At 40.1% G+C, this 17,506-nt stretch overlaps 1 protein-coding gene across 1 annotated transcript in view; it reads left to right on the plus strand.

The window, feature by feature from the left end:
- Window positions 1-958, plus strand: part of LOC121870789 (putative neural-cadherin 2) — a gene marked incomplete at its 5' end in the record, with an annotated part of 122,825 nt that extends 121,867 nt beyond the window's left edge. Inside the window, 1 exon segment of the mRNA XM_042372742.1 lies at window positions 202-958. Coding sequence (XP_042228676.1) covers window positions 202-407 — 206 coding nt within the window. The 3' untranslated portion in view covers window positions 408-958.
- Window positions 959-17,506: the final 16,548 nt, after the last annotated feature.

The raw sequence follows: 17,506 nt of genomic DNA on the forward strand, positions 1-17,506 counted from the left end.
AAATTCAATTTAGTGGAAATTTAAAGGAATCAAGCTCGATTGCTAAATTGGATTTAGCGAAATTTCCATTTAACGGAAGGGGGTGGCTCAAATTAGTCTGTTAAATCGAAAATATTTTTTACATATACTGTATTACCTTTATAAAATATCTTGCTGCCTTTGAGTGTGTGGTGGTGTTCTTTAACTTGCTGTTCATCTCAGGTTTACAGACAGAATCAATGGAAGATGACAGCCCCAAGCCTCTTGTGCCTGAATATGGTGAGGTCCTCGACCTTCTCAAGAGCCTTCCAGATGCCCTGAACTCTTCAACACTAAGCCAAGACTGCCGTGCTGGTCATACTACCCAGAAGACAGTTGGTGGGTCAAAGAGCCCTAAAACAAAACAAAAGGAAGTGAACATTACTTGAGGGGGGATAAAAATAAAACTAAGTTGCCAAGCAGAACAGAACCCAGATATAAGTGCACACATGTAAGGACAGTCATGGTCAAAATTTATATATGATCATGTTCTGTGATTAACCTTCAACATGTGATTCGGTAATAAACAGCAGTCTCTCCAAAGCCACTTAGCCAAGAAATTTTTATTGTTGTAAAATAAGTTCTTGACCTTTCAGTGACCATCTCTGGTTAATATTTTTTTTTTTCAGCTCAAAAGTACCCTCCCCTAAGTTTAAGTCATGTGCAAACTTAGATAATGACACAAAAGATAACGAGTGAAGGATATTGCATACACTAATTTTATTCGGCATTGTCACGAACGATGTTTCGACCACTCTTTAGCTTGTCAGTTTTTTTTAAATTTAAGGTTTGATTACAACTAAATTTCGAATAAGACACTATTTTGTTGATAGTTTGATAAACAATCTTTAGCTTAGCAAAAATCCATGCATCACTACACTGAAAGTTCTGTGAGAGGGAATCCAAGGTGTTTATACATTTATATTACTTCACCAGTAAATTGTACAATATAAATAGTGTTTTGTTGTCCTAAGGCAGTAACAAGGGTGTGGTGGTCAAGTGGATACAGAGTTTTAATTCTTGTCTTAATGAATTGCTTCCTAATTTTTGTTGGAAATTGAAGGCGTCGAGTGTCGTGCCGACCCCATTACCTCCTTGTGTACGGAGGTTTAGAATTCAGGGTGCTATATACACACTTCACCTGACAAGATTAAAACCTAGGTGACCCATTTTCACTGACATTTAAAAGAAAAAAAATGCGTAGTGAACACCAATGTTGAATTTATTGATATTTAATGTTTAGTAAGCTCTGGTACTAAATGAAAAAAATAACCCTGTACTATAACTTTCGGTGTTTTAGTTTAATTAACATCCTATATCAATCACCACTTATATCACTGACGTCTCTATATAATTTTGATATTTCTCTTTTTGCTTACCAATCTTACTCAGTTTTTATTCAATTGTTTTTCTACAATTATGAGCTGCCCCTAGGAGAGTCCCTGGTAGGGTCTCTGGGGGCACTTCCCCTGGTAGGGTTCTTGGGGGTGCCGCCCCTGGGAGGGTCCCTGGAGATGCCACCCCTGTGACTCCCACTGGGGGCATCACCCCTGGGACTCCCCGTGGGGGCACCACCTGGGACCTCCCAGGGGGTGCCGCCCCTGGGAGGGTCCCTGGGATGCCCCTGGGGTCGCTGCCACTGGGAAGGTCCCTAGGGGTGCCACCCCTGGGAGGGCCACTAGGGGGTGCCACCCCTGGGAGGGTCCCTGGGGGAGCCAATCCTGGGAAGGCACCTGGGGGCACCATCCCTGGGCTCACTGCCCCTGGGGGCACCAACCCTGGGAGGGTCCCTGCTGGCACCACCCCTGGGAGGATCGCTGGAGGCGCTACCCTTAGGAGGGCCCCTGGGTGCACCACCCTATGGTGAATAAAGCAGTTGATAAAATGGAGAATGGAAAGGTGGCTGGTGTAATTACAGAACATATCAGATGATATAGGTGTGTCAATGGAATAAAAGTCAAAATGCCTGGGAGTGATTGTGGTGAAAACAAAAGTATTGATTAGTAGTATGGATGAGGAAACTGCAATAGAGAGTGGAAAAAGGCCATTTCCTGTCTGTGAAAAGGTGTTGGCAGCAACTCAATAATATGTAGTGAGTGTGGAAGGTGTGCACACTAGGTACATTGGAGTGGATGGCTGACTGCAGGATGTTGCTGACTTTAAAAAGAGTTCTGTTTACATAAATAATCATTGACTATGTTACTGAGTTCTGTTACATCGCTGGGTGACATGGTTAATGCTGGTTAGGGTGCTGAAGCCAGAGGTGGCTGGAAGAAGTTTAGGGAAATTACTTCCTTTATTGATGGCAAGGAGACCTTCCTGCCACATAAAAGGAAATTTGTATACAGTACAACTAGAGTGAGAGGTGTGATCTACTGTATGCAGGATTGAACAAGCTGAAATGAGAATGGTGAGTTGGATGTGCAATGTGACACTAAAAGATAGGAAAACATGTTCAGGGCTAAGGGAGCAACTTAAATTAAAAGTACAGTACTGTACAGTAATGTTAAAATTTTGTGTAGCGGTAGGCTGAGATGGTTTGGGCATGTAGGGTGTGGATGAGATCAATTGGGTCAAGAAATGCATGAATCTAAATAAGGAGAGGAGAGGGTAGTAGTGACATAGCATGGTCTTTGTACAGGGGGGCAAAGGATTATTAATTTACGACTAGAATGTCACTCAGAACAAAAATAAATAAAATGCATAAGTATTATATTAATTTAGTTCTAATTCATCACAGGACTGCACAACTGGCATCAGGTTTTTTTATTAGGTATACATTTCCTTATCTTTTACACTGATGAATTTGGTGTTTTTTCTAGGAAGGCATCGGTACCATCCTTATCACTGGAAACAGAAACTGGAGTGATATAATTAAATCCGAGTGAAGCTTCTGGTTGTGTTTCAGATGAAAGTTGCTGTCAAACACACTACAACACACAAGGCATTCCACCTTCGTTCTTTTTTGTTTCGGTGATATAAAGGAGGTGTGAAGTCACATGTAGTCCTGAAAGTAAAACAAACAAAACTTGCATTCCCATCACTGTTACAGGGACTCATTTCCTGGACACTATATTCGACAACCAGTTTACATGGAAGCCACATATTCGTTACCTCAATGAGTCTTGCCAACATGCTCTCAAGTTATTGAGAATCTTGGGGCACACATAGTGGGGTACTGACCTTGGAACTCTGCTACAACTTTACCACATGCTAGTTACCCAAACTAGATTATGGGTGTGAGGTGTACTCCTCAGCCACTGAGGCTAAACTCAAAACACAGAATTCTATTCATCATGCTGGGGTGCACCTGGCGACCTGTCCCTTCAGGACTTGGCCAATCCCAAGTCTACTGGTGGATGCGGATAAGTCACCTCTTGATCTTCGACGTCTGTATCTCCAGGTGAAGTTTGGGTTTCACCTCTGCCGTCTGCAATCTGTAACCAACACTTTAGTTGACGAGACTGTCCTTATATTACACTCAGTATCCAAGCCTTCCACAACCTTTCAGCTTCAGGGTAAGGGAGGTTGTGAGTCTTCTTTGTCTTCCTCATGTTCAGATATGCCCCACGTAGTTCCCTAATGCTGCTCGTGGATTCTCCCTGAAGTTCAAGTTTGTCAGAAATTTTAACAAGAGGAAGGAATTACTCCTTCATTGTGTGGTTCATTCTCTCTCTCTCTTTTTTTTTTTTTTTTTTTTTTTTTAGGGCATGCCTCCTCCCACAGGGGGACTATCCCTGTTTAGTTTACACCGATGGTTCTAAGTTGGATGCAGGGGTGGGTTTAGTTTACACCGATGGCTCTAAGTTGGATGCAGGGGTGGGTTTTGGGGTAGTCTTTCCCAACTTCTGTTGGGACAGTAGTCTCCCCATTATGGCATCTATTTATATAAGAGAACTTTCAGTATTTTGCTTGCCCTCAATATTATTTTTACCTATCTCATAGCGATTTTACAGTTTTTAGTCATTTTTGCAGTGCTCTCCAGGCCTTAGCTAGTGTCTCATTACCCCATCCCTTGGTTATGGCTATTTTACAGTGGCTGTTTTTCATCCAACTTTGGGGTTGGATAGTCAGTTTTTGCTGGGAGTTGGCCCATGTTGGAGAGAAGGGGAATAAGCATGCTGATATTGTGGCAAAAGTTGCTGATTTTTGCCCTGTAGCACATCATTCCCCTCTACCTGCCTCTGATATGAAGCCAGGAATAAGAGCTGCCATTGGCTTGAGTAGGCAATGCAGGTGGGATGCCGTTGGGGCAAACAAGCTCCGAGACATCAACCCTGCTTTGGGTGCCTGGGAATATCAAGGACTGTCCCGCCGCCGGGAGACTGTTTTGGCCCATCTCCGCATTGACCATGCATGACTGACTCATGGTTTTTTAATGGAGAGGGCTTCCCCCTCCCCATTGTAATGACTGCCTGGTGCCATTGCATGTTAGACACCTGGTGGAGTACCCCAGCCTCAGAGATCTTTGTCGTAAGCACCTCTCCCAGTGTCGGGGGGACGGGGGGAGACAGGTCTGACCTTCTCTCTTTGGTGCTGGGGGAGGGAGTGGAGGGGATTTCTTCGTGGGGGAAGCCGGCCTTCGACACAAACTGTATCTCAATTTGACCATACAGATTTATAAATTTATATACATAAATATCAAATTTATAGCAATCAAACCACTTACAAAGGTACTGTAGGGGACACCCTACAAAATCTCATGATCATGCTCTCTCTCCTGATCCTCATGTTGATTGGGCATCAGAATGTAGCCAAACACGGGCAAGATCAAGCACTTTTTCCTGACGCTGATTGTCTATCATACCAGCCGAGCACTGTCCTGTTGCACCACTTGTCTATATAAGCCATAAGAAACCACCAATTTTAGATCACTTCTTCACCAGCCACAGCAAGCAACAACACCTTTCTACGAGCATGATACTTAACTGCGGCTTCCAGCACTCTGCTGTTATGCTATAAGAATAAACTTTATTTTTGTAAGATAAGAGTTTATCTTCCCTGTCTCCTACTCGAGCATCACCATACCATAGTGTGTACTGTATTGACAAAGAGCTAAAGAGAAAAGACAAGCATACACACCTGTACCTTATCTTGATTTTATTTCGGTGATCATGTACTGTACCGATTAATTCCCAGGACTCATTTACCATGACTAAACTCATCCTTGTTACTACACATCATCTGGTTTATGTAATTGTTGCCATCCCACTTAAACAGTTAGATTACATTACGTTAGATTTGGTTATATTGTCTGGGCTAATACCTGCATGTAGAAAACACCGACTCTTCGACCCAGTGTAAGGGGGCTTATTTTAAGGTTTCTCTGTATTTAAAACTCTTATTTCTTTTATTTATATCTGTATATTATATTTGTGTAAGAGAAGGTAGAGGAGTTATCTTTTCTTGTGTATATACAGTATAGTCTGGATTTACGCGGTTTTTGTTTACTCGTTTGGTCAGTTACGAGGTGCCTTGCCAGAATGAAATGTTTTAATTATGCGGTAAATTTGGTAATTTACGCGGCGAGGTCCAGACGCGCCGCGCCATTTTTTACTGACGCTGTCCATTCTTGACCATACGCGGGAAGCGGCGCAGTGAGTGGTGCGCATTAGGCTGCTCTTATGTTATCGCTGACATCATATGACGTATCGGACTGTGATTGGGCCACACATCCTTACCACCCACGTATTCCCTCCGCCGCTAGCTGTGATTGGTCTCATGTAACATGACGTGCCCTGCCACCAGAAGTCGCTGACCTCTCCGGGCCTGTCTCATTGTTCTCAGTCCGCGTATGCAATTCTCTCTTGTGCCCACTATTCCCCTCAATGGCTTCCGTTGGACCCCCACTACCCGAAAAAAACCTTGAATTACCTGGACCAAGCCATGATTGTGTGAAGGAAATCGAGTTGGGGGAGAAAATTAAGCTCATCCTTGACAACGACCCACACAAGCATCGGTATGAAGTGTCTAATAACCTTCTGTCGAAAGTTATGGCGCCTTATATCCAGATTTATCTCGACAACATCAATGCTAGTCGTCAACGTAGTATTGAGGACTTCCTCGCCCGCAACCCACCACAACCACAGCCAGCCCAAGTTAGTGATAGTGACAGTGAGGATATGGACTTTGAGAGGTTTGTCTGGGAGGCCCTGCAAACCTCTGCGAGTAGTGAAAGTGATTCACCGGAGGGCAACTAATCTGCCCTCTCCCTCGGAACCAGCCGCCATCCACGTGTGCCGACCCAGCTTTCCTACTAACGTAAGTGTTAAAAAACCTAATATTATTGATATTTCTCTTAATTATTAATTGTGTGTGTATACCATCATAAAATTAAGATGTTACTTTTACTACAACGTAGGTATTGTGTCTGAAAAAGTGGAGTTTGGGGGTCGGCCCAGTCTCTATTTCAATTAATCCCATATGTTCTGTTATTTCATTTACGCGTTTCTCATTTTACGTGGACCTCCACGGGTTCAATTGACCGTGTAAAAGCAGACTATACTGGACAGTGGTCCCCCGATTTACGCGGTCAATTGAACCCGCGGAGTAGCGCAGTCCTTAAAATATGAAACCTGGCAATCCTCCAACCACTGAGTAACCAACTTGGCTGTGTGGCAGGCAGCACCGTCCTGCATGAACACGTCAGCGCGTGTTTTCTCAAACGAGTCAGGCAGAACGTCACAGAGAAGTTCGAGGTACACACCCTGGTTAACTTTAATGTTTTTTCAAGCACAACCAACTCACCAACACCGTAATAAGTGAAACAACCCCATACCATCACTGAATCAGGATGCTTGACCGTCTTCACAGTGTACCTGGGGTCGAGCGGGTCAGATTCTGGCCGGCGGTACACCCTATCGTGACCACAACCACTCACTGTAAACGTGGCTTCATCACTCCACAGGACGTTCCTCCACTCCTGAAGGGACCAGACACTGTACTTCTTCGCAAAAGTGATCCTCTTCTCCTTCTCGGCAGCAGTCAGCAGGGGCTTACGGCGTGGTCGGTAGGCGCGATAACCGAGATCGTCATGAAGAAGCTGCTGCACCGACCTTAAGGAGACGTGACCAAGGAGTCCGGGGTTAGCTTGCTTTAATTCCCCGGGCCGTGAGCTTAGGATTAGCATTAACTTGCCTAGCAATCACCTTCCTGGTTCTAGGAGACGTAAGCCGTGGTCGCCCAGACCTGGGTTTAGGGGTAGGCAACTCTTCCTGGCTGTTTGCTTCAAACTCCGAGATGAATCGGTACACTGACCGGCGGCACACACCGGTTAATTCAACTATTTCAGTAACTTTATGATTAGCCTTGTATAAACCAATCACCTGTGCAATATCCTCACGCTTAGTAACTCTCCTGGACATCTTAAAGACCCAGAAATCACACGATAAAGCACTGTAACTCAGGTGTAAAATCACGGCACGTGGCGCTCACATGGGTACAAAAACCTCCACCCACGCAACCTAAACAAAGACTGAGCGGTTGTTGCTATGTGACATTTGTCGCCTAAGGGTTCCAGATGCCGTTAGAATTGTGACTAAATATTTCTGATCAAAATTTATCCCAATCTTCAGGGTAAAACGATTTGTGCTAAAAGTGATGACTCAACCCAATTTGTGCCTTAATTTTCCGCGTAGACTGTGTGTATGTATATATATATATATATATATATATATATATATATATATATATATATATATATATATATATATATATATATATATATATATATATATATATATATATATATATATATATATATATATACAGTTAACCCTCACTTTACGCGGTCCCGCATTCCGCGTTTCCACGTTAACGCGGTGCCTTGCCAGAACCTCACGTGCTCACATTACGCGGTACGTGAACCCCATTACGCGGAGAGTGTCCGGCGCGACGCTATTTTTAGATTCGCCCCACCCGCCCGCCTGCCTGCCTGCCTCTCCCTCCTCCTCCCTCCGCTTGGGCAAGCGGCGCGGTAAGGTTGCGCAGTGTGTGTCTTTGTTGCGTTATCACTGACGTCATATGACGTATCAGACCTGTGATTGGCCATGCATCCCTACCCCCCTCTGCTGCTAGCTGTAATTGGCTTAAAGTATTATGACGTGTCCACCCGGGGGAGGGAGGGAGGGAGGAAAGACGACGCTTGACTTAGCCACAGCAGTTTCATCCCTCAAGGCCACTCCGTGTAAACGCGCATCCATTGTTCCGTAAAATGGCTTCCGCCGGACCACCACCCCCAGAGAGAAACCTTTCCTTACCTGGACCCAGCGGCACTAAACCAAAGAAGACACGACGTTCCTTAAGCTACGAGGTGAAGTATAGCATCATCCAAGAGTTGGAGAAAGGAATAAGGCAGGTTGATTTGGCGCGCCAGCATGGTGTGAATGAATCTACGATTCGAACAATAAAGAAGGATGCAGCCAAGATAAAGGAGCACATGAAGATCACAAAGTCTACAGGTGCTTCTATGATCAAGTATTTTCACAACCAGGTGCTTCTCAAGACAGAAAAATTACTTGTGAGGTACTTGGTGCGTCAGGCGCGACGGAACATGGCGGTCGACACGCGCTCTGTTAAGGACTACGCACGTGAACTGTACATGGCAGTGGCACGAAAGATGGGAATTACAGAGCCCAAACCCTTTAATGCTTCCTCTGGGTGGTTACAGAGGTTTAAGATCCGGAACAAGATCACCAATATAAACATTGGTGGTGAAGAAGCGAGTGCTGACCGTGCTGCGGCTCGGGAATTTCCTCCGTTTTTACGTGAGATTATGGAGGAAGGACAGTACAGTGACGACCAGGTGTTTAACATGGACGAATCTGGTCTTTTCTGGAAAAAGCTACCTTCCAAGTCCTTCGTTGTGAAGAATGCCAGCAGGATTCGGGGCCGGAAAATGCAGAAGGAACGCATCACCGTCCTGTTTACCACCAATGCCTCCGGTACCTGTAAGCTCAAGTTATCGGTGATCCACACAGCACGCAAGCCGCACGCCTACAAGAGCATGGACATGACCAAGCTAAATGTCCACTGGCTGACCGCACGTAAGGCGTGGATGTTCTCTACACTGTCCCTCTCCTGGTTTGATGACTGTTTTGTTCCCGATGTAAAGAAATTCTGTGAGCGACAGAATGTGCCATTCAATATTTTGTTGCTGCTGGACAACGCACCAGAACACTCGCCCCTACTGTTAGATCGTCACCCCAACGTAAAAGTGGTCTTCCTTCCTCCCAACACTACGTCTATATTACAGCCCATGGGCCAAGAGTTAATCTGTAATGTAAAAGCTGCATTCTCACCAAAAAAATTCAAACTCCTGAACGACTACACCAACACCAGGGAAGAGTTGCGTAACCTGAGTGACACCACCACCGATAGCAAGATGAAAATGAGGATCAACAGTTGGCACAGCAAAAAATACTGTTCAAACAATTCTGGAGAGTATTTAACATCAAGAAAGCTGTGGACTTCTTGGTGGAGTCATGGGATCAGCTGTCTATTGCTACAATTCGTCACGCATGGAGACATGTGTTGCATGGAATACCAGGTGAGAGGAGGAGTCAATCTGTAACTGGTGAGGTTCAGAATGTTGCAGAAGCAGTGGACCTTGCCAGAGAAGCTGCGCAGACTGTTACAGTTTCAGGCTTCTCCGAGACCACCAACGACGACATCCTGGAGGTGATCAGAGATCCTGAAGTGACTGCCGACGAGATGTTGGAAGAAGATCACGTCAGTGAAGAGGAGGAAGAAGGTCCGTCATTCTCTGAAGAACACAGTTTAACTCATAGTAATATTAAGGGTGCCATGGAATGTGCAGAGAAAATGAAGTCCTTCCTTTCCCGCGACAATGACGATGACCGCTATGAAGTCTTCCATACCCGGCTGGTGCAGGCTATGGAGCCGTACATCACGGTGTATCAAGACAACATAAACACCAGCCGTCAAAAAAGCATAACCGAGTTCTTCGCCTGCAACCCACCACAGCCAGCCCAAGCCAGTGATAGTGACAGTGAAGATGACTTTGAGGGATTTGTCAGGGAAGCCCTGACAACTGAAAGTGACAGTGATGGTGATTCACCTGAGGGCCAGTAATCTGCCCTCTGCCTCGGAACCAGCCTCCATCCCCGTATGCCGACCCATCTCTTCTACTATCGTAAGTGTTCCACCTAACTTTTAGTTTTTCTAACCTAACCTTTATTTTTCCGATGTTAACCTTTATTTTTCCTAACCTAACCTCTTCTATATTACTTGTTTTTTCATACCATCACAAAGTTAAGATAAAATTTTTACTACAACATAGTTGTGTGTCTTCAAAAAGTGGAGTTTGGGGGTCGACCCGGACTCTATTTCAATTAATCCCAAATGTTAGGTTATTCACTTTACGCGTTTCTCACGTTACGCGTTTCTCACTTTACGCGGGACCCTGCGGAAAGTAAGAAACGCGTAAAGTGAACAACGTAACATATGGGATAAATTGAAATAGAGACCGGGCCGACCCCCAAACTCCTTTTTTTGACGACACACAACTATGTTGTAGTAAAAATATTATCTTAACTTTATGATGGTATTCACACACAATTAATAATTAAGAAAAATATCAATAATATTAGGTTTTTTTAACACTTACATTAGTAGAAAAGATGGCTGGGCACATGGGGATGGGCGGTTGGTTCCGAGGCAGAGGGCAGATTATTGGCCCTCACTTGTATCAATTGTATCACTATCCACCACAGAGGCTTGCAGGGCCTCTTTGTCAAACCCCTCAAAGTCCACATAAGTCCATATCCTCACTATAATTATCACTATCACTGACTTGGGCCGGCTGTGGTGGGTGGCGGGTGAAGAACTCGGTAATGTTTTGATGACTGGGCAACCTTGTGCGCACCATGCTCGCGCCGCTTACACAACATGGCGGATGGCGGGAGAGGGTGGGAGAGATGGCGGAGGTTTGGATTCAAAATGGCGCACCAGCAGTCAAGGTAAAGGGTACACACGACGCAGAATGAGTATATATATATATTATATATATATATATATATATATATATATATATATATATATATATATATATATATATATATATATATATGTATATATATATATATATATATATATATATATTTTATATATATATATATATATATATTATATATATATATATATATATATATATATATATATATATATATATATATATATATATATATATATATATATATATATATATATATATATATATATATATATATATATATATATTAATATATATATATATATATATATATTTTAATATATTTTTTATTCAAGATATTCAGAGGCAACTCAGTTGCCTCTGAAGATGTCTTGAATAAAGATTTGTTTTCAAGGTGCTCCGTTGTTTCCTTTTCCTGATTTTATCAAGATATATCTTATCCACGTTTTCATTGTTGATCTATTATGAAATATAGAATTAATGTGTAAGTTATTGATTTATTTTGGTTGATAAATCAATAACTTACACATAAATTATGATTTTAAACTGGTCAGTTTTGATGTAACATCCTCTTACAAAGGTCCCAGTTGATGATTTACTAGAGTCTCATAGATTCCTGAATAATATTTCATTGTCCGTTCCTGGAAAGACGACTTCATCGAATTCGTCAAACTATGTATTAAGGATTGTAAATTTTAATTCAATGGAGAATATTATGCTCAAAAATTTGGTATGGGAATGGGTAATCCACTCACCTGTATAGCAACCTATATATGGAATTCCTTGAAAAGAAACTATTAAGTAATATTTTACCACCTTCAGCAGTCTGGTTTAGATATGTTGATGATGTATTATGTCTCTGGCCATATAATGAGGACCTAAAAGCTTTTCCTACAACTTAACAACTTGGCCTCAATCAAATTCATCTGGAATTAGAGCAAGACTGTAAATTACCATTCCTAGACTGTCTGATACAGAATAGGAAACACTTTTAAGTTCAGTATTTATAGAAAACCTACTAATGTGTGTTCATACATTCATTATTATTCTGCCCACCATAATAGAGTCAAACAGTCAGTATTTCCAACAATGTTTTTACATGCTTTGAGAATTTGCAGCCCGGAATTCATTGATGAGGAATATAAATATATCTATAATATTGGCTCAAACCTTAAATACCCTAGATTTTTCATAGACAAATGCCTGAACATTACTAAGAAATTTTTTATAGAACTGATTCCAAGCCCACCCATGACCATAAGAATATCTAAATATTGCCATTTCACCAAAATTTCTCTCAAATTCCTTTACAATTAAAAACCTGGAACGTCAATGTGGCATTTAAAAACTCATGCACTGTTAAACAAATGTTAATCAAGAACTCCCCCAACAACACAATTGGTTGCATTTATAAAGTTCCTTGCAAAGAATGTAATATGTTTTACTTAGGCCAGACAGGTAAAGATCTTGTAACTAGACTTAAACAACATAAATATAGTGTTTGGACAGGCCAGGAATCCAATGCTCTGTTTGTTCATTTGAGGATAACAAGCATTGGATTGACTGGGATAATGCCTCCTCAATATTACCTTGTAATTCAATTGATAGTAGGAACATCATAGAATCTAGTCTCATTAAACATACCGAAGCATTCAACATGAATTTGAGTATTGGCATGTACAAACTGGACAATTTGTAATTAAGATTTGTAACCAGGTGAGAAGGGTCACCTTACCTCTGACCTGACTACCGACCGTTGCGGTGCTATTTAAAGATTAGTAGGGTCTTAACTAATACCTGACCATTGGACCTGATCTCACCCTCCTCTGTATATATATATTAGGGGGCAGTGAAATTTTGCTCAAAGCTGCACTCTTCAGGCATTGTTCCATATACATATCTAAGACTCCATGCCAAATTTGAAGCTGATATGTCGAGGTTTAGTCTGCCGCATTTTCTACTGAAATTTTTAAATTTACCTACAGTACTAGCCAAACAGCCGCTGTGGCGGTGCAATGTTCTGTTCAGTGTTTATCAACTTTTTTCATATCTCTTATTTCATTTAAGTTGTCTTGTTGCAGATGAGTATGGTGCTATGTCTATATTGATTATCAGCCTTTTCTCATTTCATTTCTCAATGTTGTGTTACTGTACTGTAATGTAGGGAAGACCGCCACTCGTGTGATGATAAAGAATGAGAAGACCGAGAAATGGAGTTCGAGGATGATGGTGAAAGATCATTATGTCATCATGGTTGAGCCTGGCAATGAATATCTCACACATGTGACTCCCAAGACTGGACACGGAAAGCAGATTGCCAAAACTATTCACGAGTTTCTGGTGGAGAAAAATCTAACCCAGCAGCCCATTGTGTGTGTGTTGGTTGTGATGGAACCAATGTAAATGTAGGATCAGAAAATGGAGTCATTCATCATCTTGAAATGTTACTTGGTCACCCGCTCCATTATTTCATATGTCAGCTTCACGGAAATGAGCTGCCTTTCCGCGCAGTTTTTTATCACTATGATGATAAACCAAGTGGTCCTGAGCATTGGCGTGGTCCCATTGGAAAGCAGATCAAGGAGTCTTTGTCTGAGCTTCCAGTTGTCGCCTTCCAGCCAGTCAGTTTCCCTGATTTCCCTGTGTTTAATGATGAAGTGGAGAAAGATCTGTCCTGGGATCAGAAATACTTGTATAGGATTTGTAAAGGAGTTATCACAGGTGTTGTTGAAGATGACTTGGCTGCTGTTGAGCCAGGTCCTCCCTGTGTGTCAAGGTGGAACACCTTATGGAGTAGAATCCTCAGGCTGTATGTAGCAACATCAAGACCCAGCCATGAGTTGAAAAGAATTGTCATTACAATAATAAAGTTCGGTGCTCCAATGTGGTTTTACATAAAGATACACCCTTACGTAACACACGGCTCAAGGAACGTATTCCAGTCCCTGCTATATATGAAACACCTGAATAGTGAGGAGGAGACGATAGTGAAGAAGGCTGTCCAGAGAAATGCATACTTCGCCCACACAGATCAACTTCTTCTTGGTGTGTGTGCAGATGAGGACATGACTGTTAGAGAAAAAGCTGTCTCAATGATAAGAAAAATTAGAGAGGAGAATCAGCAAAAGGAAGAATGCACTGGCAGATCTGAAGAGGAGGAGGAAGATTCTGATGCTGCTGTTGACGAGAATTTGTTAAACTATACTGATGAGGAGGGTAAAGATGGAGATGGGAATGAGGATGTGCCTCCTGTAGTCAACATGAGAAAGGTGGTGACTCCGAAACTAAAGTGGCAAGCAAAAAACTATCATTCCATGATTAACTGGAGGAATGAACTCCAAGACTGAGCCTCCTTACATTGCTTCTGTCAAATCTACAGGTTAATGACATTCTTGAGACACCATTAGTGGTGCCCAAGTGGCCAAACAGCACTCAGGCGGTCGAGAGAGGCATAAAAGTGATGACTGAAGCTTGCACTGAAGTGACGGGATACGAATCGAGAGATGGATATATTAGGCAAAGATTATTGTCTAGGAAAATGATGCCAAGGTTCCGCACAAAAAAGAATTTCAATATGAACTTGTAATGATTTTCTATACGGTGTACCTGTAAAATAACATATGAATTAAATCGATGTCACCCATGTAAAATTTATCATTATCCTGGAAAACATTAAATGACACCTAATTTTTGGTATACACTAAAAGTTGACAAAAAGTCGTTCGCGATGCGGCAGGGTAAGTATGCATGAAATGGCATGAAATTTTGCACAAGTGTTTGTTACAGCCATACAAACGATGCCTGAAAAGTGCAGCCTGCAACTCAAATAAAAGTGCTTTTTCCCTGCTATATACATCTTGTTTTGTACTTCTCCTTATTCTGTACTCACCCCTGAAGATGTGAATTACACGAAAGCGCTTGGGAACTTCGTGTTTTCTTCTTTCCTTGTGGTTATCAGCATATACAGGTTGACAATCCCTTATCCGAAATCCTTGGGACCAGAGGCATTTCGGATTTCGGAATTTATCGGTTTTCAGAATGGTTAGGTTTTTTTTTTGTGTGTGTATTAGCCCATCCGGGCACAAGTCACTGACCCACATTGGGGCCTGGGGGGCGAAAATATAATAATAATTATAATAATAATTATAATAATAATAATAATAATAATAATAATAATAATAATAATAATACAGGTAATAATAATAATTCATAGGTCTAGGTCATGTTACTCACTTTTTATCTTTTTTTCATTCTTGTATTTCTTTATTATTATTATTATTATTATTATTATTATTATTATTATTATTGTTATTGTTATTATTATTATTATTTTATTAATACAGTATTATTGTTGTCATTATTATTTTATTTTGGTGTATTTTTTAATTGAAAATTTTATTTACTCTGAATAATTACAGGTATTATTATTATAATAATAATAATTATTATTATTATTATTATTATTATTATTATTATTATTATTATTATTATTATAATAATTAGTATTACTATTACATTTTCGCCCCCCAGGCCCCGATGTGGGTCAGTGATCTATGCCTGCAGGCTAATCCCCTGTAGAAAGTTGAAAAAAAATTTCGGTTCACAAAATCCCTGCTTTTTATATATATATATATATATATATATATATATATATATATATATATATATATATATATATATATATATATATATATATATATATATATATATATATATATATATATATATATATATACATTTATATTATATATGGGTTAATTTCTAGTCCGGCAACCTCGACCTTAATCTGTGCCGGACCATGAAATTCAATTTTCCCTGTATAGATAGTGACCTGCTATGCTTGGAAGCACTAGCACCACTTTCTCTGCATCATGGTCTCTTTGAAGACATATTGAAGGGTTAAATGTCGTATAGTAGCTTCTAAAATTTTGCGAGTTTTTAATTCAACGTATTTTATTGGAACACACAAAAAAAAAATATAAATAAAAATTTTGACGGCGGAAACTTGAATTTCGACGGGTTTGAACGGCCCGCCAACGTGCAGACGATGTGCATAAGCGTGTAAACAGCATCATTTCTCTTATGTACAAAAGATTCATTATTGTTTATTACTGAATGTCTTTTTTATTGAATTAATGTTTATGTGTGCAAAATGAGCAATACAATTCATCAATAATACGTAGAATATTAAAACACACGAGGAAATGACACAGCATTGTTTTCGTTGATTACAAAACCAGTGACTGACTGGTTCTACATATAAAACTGAAGAAAATAAGACGTTGGTTGCAGCTGTAGTAAAATTAATATGGTTTTTTAAGTAATATTATTTAATGTTAATAAATGGAACAATAGAAGTAGCTAACGATAATGGTAAAGAAAAAAGAGAGATCGCGTATGTAAGTGCACACACGTGAAAATATATCGTCATTACTTTACATAAGAATATGAAAGCAACACTTATTTACTGTTCATATATATTTTAATTAATGTTTCTGAAATTATTTTTATTGAATTAATGTTTGTGTGTGCAAATTTAACAATACAATTTAGTAATAGTACGTGGAATATTAAAACACACGAGAAGACGAGACAGCTGCCGGCATTGTATATGTTAAAGCTTACAAAACCAGTGACTGATTGGTTCTACATATAAAACTGAAGAAAATAAGACCCTGATTGTAGCTGTAGTAAAATTAATGTAAACAAATTAATATGGTTGTTTGAAGTACCTGTAACGTTATTTATTGTTAATAAATGGAACAATATAAGTAGCTAACCATTAATGGTAAAAAAAAGTGAGACTGCGTCTATGTAAGTGCGCACATGTGAAAACATATCGTCATTACTCTACATAAGAATATGAAAGCCACACTTATTTACTGCTCATATATATTGAAGGGTTAAATGTTGTACTCTGTATAGACAAGCAGAGAGAGAGAGAGAGAGAGAGCAGCCGAACTGCCGGATGTAAACAAACCTTAATTTCCCGCGGCTTTGTTGTTGTTTTTATGGGGATTAGCCCACCTGGGCATAGGTCACTGACCCATTAGGGCCTTAGTGGTAAAAATTTAATATCTATAATAATAATAATAATAATTCAGATAAGTAAAAAAAAAAAAATGCTAAATCTACCTATTGGACAAACTAAAATCGTTCGGACCACGGAAGTTTCAGACCACAGAATGCCGGACTAGAGTACAACGTGTATATATATATATATATATATATATATATATATATATATATATATATATATATATATATATATATATATATATATATATATATATATATATATATATATATATATATATATATATATATATATATATATATATATATATATATATATATATATATATATATATATAAAAATATATATATATATATACAGTAATTGCCCGCTTAACGGTCAATAAAACCCACAGAGGTCCGTGTTAGTGAAAACCATTAAGTGAACAACAGAACATATGGGATTAATTCCAATAGAAACTGGCCCGACCCCCAAACTCC

This window comes from Homarus americanus, unplaced genomic scaffold (genome assembly GCF_018991925.1).
Source record: "Homarus americanus isolate GMGI-L3 unplaced genomic scaffold, GMGI_Hamer_2.0 scaffold56249, whole genome shotgun sequence".
Lineage (NCBI taxonomy): Eukaryota > Metazoa > Arthropoda > Malacostraca > Decapoda > Nephropidae > Homarus > Homarus americanus.